At 34.8% G+C, this 12,465-nt stretch overlaps 1 protein-coding gene across 3 annotated transcripts; it reads right to left on the bottom strand.

Moving 5' to 3' along the window:
* Nucleotides 1-7,615: 7,615 nt before the first annotated feature.
* On the bottom strand, nt 7,616-9,243 carry LOC142548305 (serine/threonine-protein phosphatase 7 long form homolog). Of its 3 annotated transcripts, XM_075656615.1 has the most exons (5): nt 9,063-9,243; nt 8,860-8,978; nt 8,686-8,773; nt 8,139-8,582; nt 7,616-8,048 (listed from the first exon to the last, which is right to left on the bottom strand). In XM_075656615.1, the coding sequence occupies exons 2-4, from the start codon at nt 8,919-8,921 to the stop codon at nt 8,316-8,318; spliced, it is 417 nt and encodes a 138-aa protein (XP_075512730.1). In that variant the 5' UTR covers nt 8,922-8,978; nt 9,063-9,243; the 3' UTR covers nt 7,616-8,048; nt 8,139-8,315. The 3 variants fall into 3 exon arrangements, with proteins under 3 accessions (XP_075512730.1, XP_075512731.1, XP_075512729.1); XM_075656616.1 differs by lacking the exon at nt 9,063-9,243 and having other exon boundaries at nt 8,107-8,582; nt 8,860-9,022; XM_075656614.1 differs by lacking the exon at nt 9,063-9,243 and having other exon boundaries at nt 8,860-9,022.
* Between the last annotated feature and the right edge of the window lie 3,222 nt (nt 9,244-12,465).

The following is a 12,465-nucleotide window of genomic DNA, read 5'->3' as shown; positions in this document are numbered from 1 at the left end:
TTTGTTTTCTTCGCTTTGTGATTTTTTTTTTGTTAGTTATAATTTTTAAAATCCGTGACTCTCTTTCCTTTATAATTTGCGTCGATCGTGTGATTATTAGAATTTCTAATTTGATTTGAGGAAATTCTGTCGAATAACAGAATTTTATAGATTTGCGTCGAGTCTCAGTAATTCAGAAGTTAATTTGGGAGAATTGTGCTAGGTATCAGAATTTGGGAGAATTGCGCCGAGTCTCAGTCAAATCTTTTTTTTTGTTTTTATATTGGATATATTTTTGTATAATATTTCTGATAATGTTTGTAATTTATTGCAGATATTGAACATCGTTCGCTGATTCATTTACAATTTCTGTACGACCACACTTGAAAAAGTAATTTAAATAATCTCTTATATTTTAATTGTATTATTTACGTTTTATTAATGTAATTATAATTTTTTTCGATTTCCTTGTAATAATGTATAATATTGTTATTTTTTATTTTTTAATTATTTTTATATTATAAAATTACTATTATGAATATTAATAATAAACATAAATTGTTGATGTTGGAAAAAAAAATTCAAAGTTTGTATTTTAAATGTAATTATATTATATCATTTAAATATGAGAATGAGTTAATATTAAAAGTTTTGTTACTGTTTAGTGTATTAATTACATTAATGTAATAAAATAAATTAAGAAAAAAACTAATTGTAAAATTAATGTATCACGCCTACTTACCAAATGTTACATGTATTAACCATTTTTTTAAAAAAATAATAATATAAATGACTCTTTATAATTATTTCAAAGTTGCACGCCTCGACAGTACATGTATTAAATTAGTAATAATAATAATAATAATAGTAATAATAATAATACTAATATATTTTTATTCAATGATACATTTAGAATTAATTTAATTTAAACTTTTATTTTAATAACTAAATTAAGTTTCAAGGAAAAAAAATTTCACGTGCTTATGTAGAAAAACAATTTTGACAAATATAAGTTTATCTTTTAAATTTTTCATTTATCTATATTTATTATTTTTATTTTTATTTTAAATTTATCGATACTCTTAATTGTTAAAATTGTTAATATAAGAAATTGATATATTTGAAAATTTTAATAACACATGTTTAAAAACTTAAATTTTTAATATAAATCATAACAATTTTTTTATTATTATAAAAACAAACACTGGTTTAATTAAATATAAATTTTAATAAAAATGATTTAACAATATAAATTTTAATAATAATAATAATAAAAAACTTGTAAGTGATTCTTGAAATTTTATTATGATTGTATACATTATGTCATAGTTTTAATATATGTGTTAGAAAGTTGTAATTAAATTTTGTTATGATTGTATACATTATGTCATAGTTTTTGATTGCAGACATGGATACTGTCAGGGCCTTACTTTACGTAAGTGGTTATATCATTATTGAAGATGGTAGGGTTGGATATAGTATCCCCGCGACCAGGCCCATTAAAATCTCTCTCTCTACTACATTTTCCCTACTGGTGAATTATGTGCATCACAAGCTGGAGATCGACCCATCAAAATTCTGCATCAAATTGTCAACGAAATATTGTTATAGCTCGTTGTCTAGTAACATTGAAGAGCATGTCTATATCACAGATGATGATAGTTTACAATCTATGTTTGAGTTGCCGACACTGGATTGCATGTACTTGTATGTTGATTCATCGCCAGTGTTACAGAACGTAAGTGTAGAACCCGTAAATTAGTCTACGTCTAAGCCATGCATAATTCAAGTATTTTAAATTAAAATGATTTTATTGCATGAGTATTTAAATGCTTTTCTTTAAAGTTAATTATTTTATGCAGTAGTTTAATTTTTATTTTTTCAGTTAATTCAGTGAGGCCGGACTGGAGTTGAAGTTTTGAGATAAAATTTAAAATTTAGAAAACATTCCCAGAGTTTATTTTAGCTAACTAGTAAGTTAATTTAAGTTAAAAGAAGGTTTAAGGAATTATTTTAGTAACTTGAGGTGAGTAGGAAATAAGTTCATTTAGGTTCCTTAATTGATGTGTTAATTCACTAAATTATTTAAAGGATAGGTAAGGCTTTAAAGATTTAAAATACACTAACTAAATAATATTTCCCCCCCATTTAATTGTTTAATTTTCGGCCCCTTAGATGATTAATCAAAATTCTTTGCCAACTCACCTTTGACCCTTTCCTTGTCATTCCTTAGCATGATAATCTTTTCACCCTTAATTAATTAATATTAGAACATTATACTAGTCTAGTTTAGCATGAAAAAATCGGCCACACCTCATCATATGATCCCTGCAACAAATATTTGATATCAAACAAATTCAAAATTTAAAAGAGATGAGACTTGGTCTTGCCATCCCACTTATATTGCAACCCCTTCCCCTCACTCTCCTAACCACCATTTCCCCTCCCCCATCACCAAAACTGAGAGAATTTCAGAGTAGAAAAACGTGAGCCTCATAGCTAATAACAAGAGGGAAAAATCAAGTAGCAAGCAAGAAAGAAAAACGCTCCGTCTCCTCCGCGCCGCGTCGTTGCGTTTCGTTCGTTTTCCTTTTCAAAAAAGAAACCAGGCATGCATATGTTCTTCCTTGCTCTTCAATCAAGTTGTATTATGAATTTTAAGCACTACATGATCATGATCTTTCAATCAAAACCGAAATATGACAGCAGCTTGTTGGTAAACAAAATTCTGCACGGTTTCATTCCATTTCATGCTTCACGGTTTGCACGTTTTTGATGGTTTCAGGTATTGTTCGACCCTAGGCTCCCAAGGTGGCTTCTAGACATGTACTAGAATGGTTTAGGACCATGTTGGTCCATTAGTTCAGCCCCCATGCTTGCTGGAAATCAAAATGACAGCAACCTCCCCATAAGTGCAGAATTGGGTTTCGAAAACTTTGTTTTTGCTTGTCTATGGATGGATCGAACCTTGGTTGGCTCTTGGGCCTGTAACCCTGGTTTGAACACCTCCATAGCATGTCTAAGACGTGACCAAGTCGCCCTTTTGAGGCTTGGTCCATGGTTGCATCGGTTTTTAAATCAAAATACAAGAACGGCCCCTTCCCCCTTCGGCCTTCTCATTTTACAGCAAGTGTAACTTTCGGTTTTGTGGAATGGTGTGGATCTTGGTTGGCCTATGGCCTTTAGCCATGGTTCATACCATACCTCTGGATGTCTAGATTGTGCCATGGTCAATCAAATGGCCACTGGAACGACACGAGACAGCAAACTAAGCAAAACACCACACGCATGCAAGGGTGCTCTCGGGTGGGACTTTCGGTTGGCTTTGGGTGTGGTGTGAATTGTGGCTGGCCTAGGGCCCTTAGACATGGTTCAAATCATACCCTAGGATGTTGGTAAGAGGTTCTGATCGGTGGTTCAAGCCCCAATAGCCATTAGCCTCGCAAACGACGCAAGGAAACCAAAGCACAGCTGCTGTATTTTTGTGGACAGCAACTTGCTGCTTCGGTTCAGTGGCTTGTTCGAGTTCTTGGTTGGCTTTTAGCCTATGGACTTGGACTGGACAGTGCCGCATCAAGTTGGGAAGGTCATTTTTTGGCCGTTCGTGATTCGGATCATTTTTGAGGTCGTACGAGAAATTACGGTGCGATGTGCCAAATTGACTCTCGAAAGAGCGTTTCATGTTTTGGCCTCCATTCACCAAAATTTCGACTTGCATCATTTTTGGAGCATTATTTCATAATTTTAGGTGTATTTTAATCATGACTAAATGATGGTTCGGTGTTGGTTCGGGTTGGCCCGGAGTCATGATTAAATACGAATTCGTTGGGCGTAATTGTCTCGTTTTTGGATTCAATTACAAAGTTTGGTCAAGAAAATCATTTGCATATTTTTCATGTCAAATTTAGGTCGCAGCGAGCCTGAGAACGATCCAATCCATGTGGTAAAATAATACAGGATATTTCAGTATGTCATTTAATTATATTACGTGCATAAAAATAGAAAATATTCATTTTTGAGATTTATGCGATATTGCTTGTGGCCATCTCACTATCATGGGAGCATTATTTCACCCGATCGCCAGTTACCGGTCAGTTTAGTTATGTACCACCCAGTATATTGTGGCATTAGTCTGATCAAACGTTCATTACTTCATCCGGTCGTCAGTTACCGGTCAGTTCAGTTCAGTTCAGTTCAGTGCAGGGGCCACTTGCGTAGAACATAATCTCACCAGAAAATTATTACATGTTATTTCATTACAGAGCTCCAAGGAGCAAACATTTCACTTATGATTTTCAGTCAGTTATGCACGTATTATAATTGCTCATGACAAGTTATTTTCACTGTATGCCTCATGACATGATATTTTTATTACATGCAGTTTTATTATATTATTTACTCGTTATTTACGATATATGCATGCTGAGTCTTTAGGCTCACTAGACTTGATTGTTGTAGGTACTGATGATGTCGGGGCCGAGGGCGGGGACCAGTGAGCTAGCTTGGATTGGCAGTAGTGGAACCCGAGTACCTCATTTACAGCATTCACCATTTTTTTATGCTCAAACATTTTATCAGTTGTTGGATACTTTAACTTGTTATTTTGGCGAGTAATAATTTTTTCCGCTGCTATTTTAACATTTAAACTTGATTTATAAGTTTATTTTGTGAATGAGTCACCTTAATTATTTTAAAAAGAAAATTTTTAATTTTTCCACAAATTTTCAAGTACGAATTTTCGGGCCATTATAGCAAGTGATTACGATTTTGATGCAGTCATGCCGGTAATAACGTAAGGTTTTGGAACAGTACGTTTAAATGAAGCGGGACCTTCTATATATCACGTCGATGAACAGTCAGCTCAGACATACTCTGGGATCTACACTGGTCTTTGGGATCACCATATCATGACTCACACTGAAGAAGACTATGCATGGGGGATGAATAGAACACGAGAATGGGATTTTACCTCAGGGGGTTGGGATCATCATATCACGGTTCCATCAGGAGTTGATGTCGCATGGGGTTCTAATAAAACATGCCAATTGGATTTAAATTCATGGGCTGATGAAGAAAATACCACAAATGTCAGATATTTTGATAGTTCTGCTGAGGCTGCAAATATTCCCACCCCAATTACAAAACACATGCCTGAGCAAGATGATTTATTTGGGGACAGTTCGCATCATGTCATGAATAGCAATGATGATTTGTATGCTACATCAAGTGACAGAGAAGATGATCATCGTGTTGACACTGCAAATGAAGGGACATCTGCGCGTGTGTTAATGTCTGGAGCAACAATGACAGAGAATATTCCTATTGCACCGGAGCAACATTTACGTGAAATTCCCCAATTTTTCAATGAAGTCTATGATGAACAAATTCCAGATTCATTTGGTCTTCCTTCTGTATCACGAATAAACTTTTACAATCCTGAAAGGCCAGAGCTCGGTGTAAAAATGGTTTTTAAGAGCAAAAATGATTTAATATCTTCAGTGAATGATTTTTCTGTTCAAGTTTTGAGACGTGAATATAACGTTGTCCAAAGTTCTCCGACAATTTGGAAGGTCAAATGCAAGAACCGGTCCAAAGGTGGAAATTGTGGGTGGGGACTTCGAGCATCGTTGAAAAAAAGTTTAGGCTACTTCATGATCATGAAATATGGTGTTGATCACACATGCATGTCTACCCAAGTCGGTATAGATCACCACAACCTTGACGTAAACATGATAGCCAGTACACTTTTGGGAATCGTGCGTTGTGATCCTGCATACGAGATCAAATATGTGCGAGAAAGTATTAAAGGAAAATATGGGTATGATATATCGTATGCTAAAGCATGGCAGAGTTTGAAACGCGCGGTTGAGGTAATCTATGGCACATTGAAAAGCTCTGTAACTTTGCTTCCTAAATATATGGGAGCTTTGTCGAAGTACAATCCAGGAACTATTGTCGAATGGAAGCATCTTCGACCGTATGACCATCCACATAAAATTTTGAACTTCGTGTTTTGGGCATTCAAACCATATATAGATGGTTTTCGACATTGTTGCAACATAATCAGCGTAGATGGTACCCATATGTACACAAAATATAAGCTCAAACTACTTATTGCAGTAACTTTGGATGCTAATAACCAGGTTTTGCCGCTAGCATTCGCGCTTGTTGATGAAGAAAATTATGAGTCTTGGCATTGGTTCCTCAGTAATGTTGCACGACATGTTACCAGAGGGTGTAGTGGTGTGTGCCTTATATCTGACAGATATGCGGGTATAACAGGTGCAGTGCAAGATCTCCCTGATTTCAAGCCTCCTCGTGGTGTTCATCGTTTTTGTTTGAGGCATGTTTGCTCTAATTTCAACAGTAAGTTCAAAAACATTCATTTGAAAGACTTATGTTGGGAAGCAGGGATACAACACCAAGTAGCAAAATTTAATGCGACAATGGAGGCAATTAGAACAAATAATGCAGCAGCTTTCACATATTTGTCAAACATTCCAAAAGAAAAATGGTCGTTGGCTCATGATGGTGGATGGAGATGAGGGATAATGACGACAAACATGTCTGAGTGTATTAATGGTGTGTTGAAAGGGGTTCGACGTCTTCCAATAACTGCAATAGTGGAGTTGACCTTACAGCGATGCATGCACTATTTCATTCAACGGCGAGCGCGAAGTGATAAGATGCTGGAAAAAAACCAACCATGGATCGATTATGCATACTCTAAATTTGATATGTGGTCAAAAAATTCAATTGAACATCGAGTTGTAAGATTTGACCAAAGGGATAAAATAGCATCCGTCGCGACAGGAGGAAGACCAGGTCGTCAACATCATGTACAAGCTATCAACATTTCTACGCGTGATTGCACATGTGGTAAATTCACAATATTTGGAATTCCTTGTTCACATGTCATATGTGCAGCAAAATGGTTTGGTTTAAATCCATCACAACTTGTACAACCATGGTTTACACTGACCGAATACGTGAACACATACGATGGAAGATTCTACCCTATTCATGATGAACAATATTGGGATGAACCTACATTCCAATTACAACACAATACTGTTCGTCGACAAAGGAGGCAGACTGGTAGAGATCGCAGGACACGCATAAGAAACAAGATGGACCAACCATCATCGAGGGAGAGACAACGTGGGAGGTAAAAGATCTACAATAACGTATTGTACCTTATTTTTACTTCATAACATGTGAATTGATTAATGTAATTACAAAATTGTGTATTAAAAATTTATATTTATTAATAAATATTGTCCATTGCAGGTAGGTGCATGTGAAAAAATCGAGTTATGGTGCCAAATACATATGTTTGTGACACAGATTTTTCATTTTAATAGAAATAGTAAATAAAATGTATTCAGTGTTGTATTGTCATAAAGATGTTTTAATATCAAGTGTGTTGACTTATTTGACTTGATTTAGTAATTATACTTATGTTTTTTCGTTACTATAACTTTATCCGGAAATTTATTAGTAAAAGAATAATAAATCAGAATCACTACATTCCACTTTTTTAAAAAATCAATAATAATTTGTATACACTATTCAAATACAAATGTTGCAGCAACAACTTCAAATGAAAATAAAAAACATACAACAATAGGACGTAAGCAATTATGCATATCTAAATAAATAATTAATTCTGATGGTAACGATGCCCCCCAGTGCCACACGGTGGTCTTCTAATCACTCTCGTCCACGACCTAACATCTGTTCAGCATCTCCATGCGTACTTGTTTGGGCTGCAGATGTACTGGTATCGGCAATGTTCTCACCAACCTCATACCCTTCTGTGTCAGAATATTGTTGAAATGGTATGGGCGACGTGTTAAATGTAGGGTGACTCTCATTCATACCCGGTCGAAGTCACTTTGTAAAAATTGTGTAAAACTACCAGCAAATGGAGTGAAGTAACCAGCGTCATACGATGGAAATCTTGAAACCGCTGGTGGAGTAGTGTATGCCATATTTGAAGATAATGGTCCGGGTTCAAACTCATTTCCTGTCCACATCGGTGGATATTGCACATGAGCTGGGCGTGTCTGTGACATAGATGCATATGTTATGTAACATATATTTAATACAAAAAATTATATTTACGTACATATGTAGATAAATTGAACATGTCTTACGATAAATTGTCGGTAGTTTGCATCAATAGGATGGTAGCCCATGATGTTTGAAGGTACCACTGCCGGCGAGAGCACTATTTGGGAAATGTGATGATACCAACCAACATAGTCCACTGTGATGTCGGGTGTACCAGGTATGACATAATCTCCACCAATCACAAAATTATATCTGTGATTCTACATTTCTACAAAATCTTTGTGATATGTCGCCCAATCAAAGTTGTTTCGGCCTTGTCGCGTCAGTTTATGGAAATTGTCGAAGTTAGTAGCAGGTGGCAGAATACCCTGACGCATTCCAAACTGTCGGAGACACCGCTCTAGTCTATGCATCTCAACTATATGAAAATTGATCAATGCGCATGCCGACCGACATAGATGAATTCTATCTCCATCAAGAATTCTGACAACCTCCGGGGACTCCATATCATAAACTGTCCGTAGAAACTGATGCAAATAAAATGAAAAAATATTAGCAAGTTGATAATATATAATTCAGACTGAATTTTTAAAAAAGTTCAAACTCTAAACAACTAATTTATATATCTACCTGCCCTTCTACCATCCTGTCAAGCATATCTCTCATTATACGGACCGAATGATGGGCTGTGTATGTCCAAGAGAATCCGCGTCTCCACCTGCAATTTATAAAAGTACACAATACAGTCATTAAAACTAAATAACAAAATAATAATAATAAATTTTAACTATTTCTTATTAGTACCGTGCACCGTATGGTGGGAATGGTAGACCCTGAAGCATATCTCCAGCCTGCTCTGCTGACATAGATAGTTATTGCGCTTTATCAGGGCAAAGAAGAGTAATTCTAGACCACACCCAAATCTGCAACAACATACAACAGAAATAATCAAATCATGAGAAAAATTAAGTACAACAAATATAATGACCGTAGAGGTGTAAAATTACCTGCAATATCTGAACAGTGCCACACAAATCAACCTTTAATCTCATTGATGTGTCGCACAACTATCTCTATAAAGATATGCCAACACAGCAGAACCCCAGCTGAACGTATTAACTATTTTTATGTCCTCAAAAAACAGCAAATACATAAGTTTCACAGCAGCACCTTCCGAGTCCGGAAACATACATCTGAAAGGGGATCGATTTTAGGGTGTTCAAATGCGCAACAGAAGTTCAAAAATGTTTTCAAGGCATGAAAACCGAAAATTTTAAAGAAAAATTTGAACACCTCATGTACTAGCATGTAACATATACAAAAACACAACTATGACATTCATAGGGTGTTGAGAAATTGTTACCTATCAATCTCTTGAGATTGATGATGGCTCCAACTTAGTTGTTATACAACTAAGCTCTTGAAGGCAAGACAAATCTACAAGCTTCCTTACTTCAAAATCAAGCCCACCACCAAACTTAAAAGATCCACCTTACACTTGCACTAGAAAATGTATGACATTTTTCTTTAGGAAGAGTTTTCTTTCCTCAACTATTGAAGAAGAAAAGAGAGAAAAATTGAAGGAATGTTTTTAAAAAATTTCGGCCAAGTGCTTCAAGGAAGGAAGGGAAAATCAATTTTCTTGGTGTTGTAAAAAGTTGAATCAAAAGTTGCATGCCATGCAATTTTTTAATGAAAAGTATTCACCAACTCTTTACCTCCCAAGCATGCTTTTGACTTGGGCTTGTAACAATTACAAGGCCCATTGACTTTTATTTAAATGTCTCAAACATATTTGAGTCCATTTAAAGTTTACTTGATTTACTCAAGTCCACTAGTTTAATAATTATTTCTAATTGGGCTCTACAAGGCCCAATGTTATTTAATTAATTCAACACTTGAATTAATTTAATTATTTGGACTCTACTTGGTCTACTAGTGTTTAATTAATTCAACACTTGAATTAATTTAATTTAGTCCATAATAATGTTTACGAAAATCACAATTTTCAAATACATTATTTGTTTGGCCAACTTTTAATTTAGGAACACTTCCTCAAATTAAAAGTTACATTCTCCTTATAGAAGTCATACTTCTATTTTATTTACGCTTATAAACTCCTTTATAAGCCGTTCAACATATTGAACTATTTTACTTCTCAACGGGATCTAGAAAGCTAGTACTTGTGTGGCCCTCAATGGTTCATTGATACAACTAGCCGTGGGTTCACATCTCCATGTGATTCGGACTAAACATGTCCTTATATGAGCATACCCCAATTGCTCCATTCTTACTTATCAACTCCTTGATAACAAGAACGTCAGAACTCAAGTCTGATAGTACCCGACCAATCATGTTAAACGCCTTGCAGCATCGCTTACATGATTCCCTAGGTATCAAATTATAGTGCCTGCAAGAACCATTCAATTATGGTTAGCGTACAGTACGGTCCCTTCAACTCATATATCCCGACCGATTCGACAACCATTGGTATATCGAAAGTTGTCAATGAATCGATACTATGTGTCATGTCGTAGTTGCATCGATGGTGTAACTATGAAACTCCTTTCATAATTACCACCATACTCTGATCAGAGATTTCAAACTACATACACATGATATCACATAGGATATCCATAACCGAAGGTAAGCGGTGAATCCCCGACTACAATGCATCGACTCCTATATGTTTCGACAGAATACCCAACCTTGCCACCTGATGACCCCATGAGAGTCGGTAAACAAGTCAAAGTGTAATGCTAGCACATAGAGTCCCAATGTTGTCCCGGGTCATAAGAAATAATGGTGTACAACCATAAACTAGGATGTTTCCACTCGATAAGTAAGAACCACTTTGAAAGTCCTTTATGGATGGTTGTTCAGTGCACTCTACAAGGAGCACTTATCTGCATGCTCGGACATCACAATGTCCCCTACCAATGAAACATGGTACTCACATCGCAGATACTAGTCTCGAACTCGAGCGGCCTATATCCTTCTTAGCGGCGGCTGAATCGACTAGGAACTGTTTAGAATATACAGTATTCCAAATATGAGTTTCATGATACTCATCATATGAGCATCTCATATTCTTTCTACTATTTGTATATTCAAGGACTTTATCTATGCAACTAGTATGAGTATACAGATAAAAAAGTGCCAAAACAATAATTTCAAATATTATTAAAATAAAGATTGTTTATACATAGAGTTTAAACATGATCCCTCGGCCAACATTTGGCTCGACGGGCACCTACTCTAACAACATCCACCAATGATCATTAATGCAACACAACGGGAATATTGTGATACGTCCTCTTCAGTGATTTGATCATTAATCATATTATTTAGGCAATGGTCTAGCAAAACGGTCAGATAAAGATGTTCACCTTTAATCTGAGAAGATGTAGGCATAAAACCCAAACAAGTAATGCAACGTTGTTGTAATGTATTTTTGTTGTACGCGGTATCTACACCAGTGATGAGCATGCCATCAATATTCAACCCCCAAATAAGGACAACGTCCTGTAGGGTGATTGTTGCCTCGCCTACTATAAGGTGAAATGTGTGTCTCTCACGACGTCATCTCTCAACAATGGCCGTAAGCAAATGATTATCATAATATTTAATTAGACCACACTGAATGACACCATAGAAGCCCATGCGTGCAAGACATAGGCGGACACAGAGGTGAATCCCAGCATTAAGCAATCTCCAAAGACATTGGTCAGACTGGCGTGGCGGAATTAGTGCATCCATGTTTTCAGCGTTGATATTATTTGATATGTGTCTACCCTGCAAATACAACACATTATCCGTATTTTCGGCCATCTTGCAAACAAAAAATCATTAGTTAACAAATATTATATTTTATATCAATAAAATTTAACTACATATTTTATGGTAAAAAAAATTTATTTGCAATTTCCGGCTCGAAAAAATAAAATGTATATGTGATGACAAATTGATAATAAAACTAATTACTATAATTAATTAATTTCTTTTAAAAATCAATAATACATCATAAAACGTAACATGTAATTATAATACATACATTATTAATAGTTATTATTAAGTATATTAATAGTTTTATACATTAGTAATAGTTATTTATTATAACATGTAATTATTAAGTATAGTAATAGTTATAAAACATATACATTAGTAATAGTTATTTATTATAATAAATACATTAGTAATAGTTATAAAACGTATACATTTATTGTAATTAAAATAAGTTTAGTTATTATTATACAATTAATATTATAATTATTCCAATAATACAATTACTATTATAATTGTTACGTGATGCGTTCATCAATTATACAATTGATATTATAATTATTCCAATATTATAATTATATAGTTATTATTATACAATTAATATTATAATTATTCCAATAATACAAA

The sequence above is a fragment of the Primulina tabacum genome, chromosome 6, assembly GCF_025594145.1.
Source record: "Primulina tabacum isolate GXHZ01 chromosome 6, ASM2559414v2, whole genome shotgun sequence".
Taxonomy (NCBI): domain Eukaryota; kingdom Viridiplantae; phylum Streptophyta; class Magnoliopsida; order Lamiales; family Gesneriaceae; genus Primulina; species Primulina tabacum.
This window is presented reverse-complemented; position numbering and strand designations above follow the sequence as displayed.

Coding starts and splice junctions, on each gene's coding strand:
- LOC142548305 (XM_075656615.1), bottom strand. CDS start 8,921: ATGTCAGCAGAGCAGGCTGGAGATATGCTTCAGGGTCTACCATTCCCA. Junction 8,774..8,859: donor TTCCCACCATACGGTGCACG/GTACTAATAAGA, acceptor TATAAATTGCAG/GTGGAGACGCGGATTCTCTT. Junction 8,583..8,685: donor ACAGGATGGTAGAAGGGCAG/GTAGATATATAA, acceptor TATTTGCATCAG/TTTCTACGGACAGTTTATGA.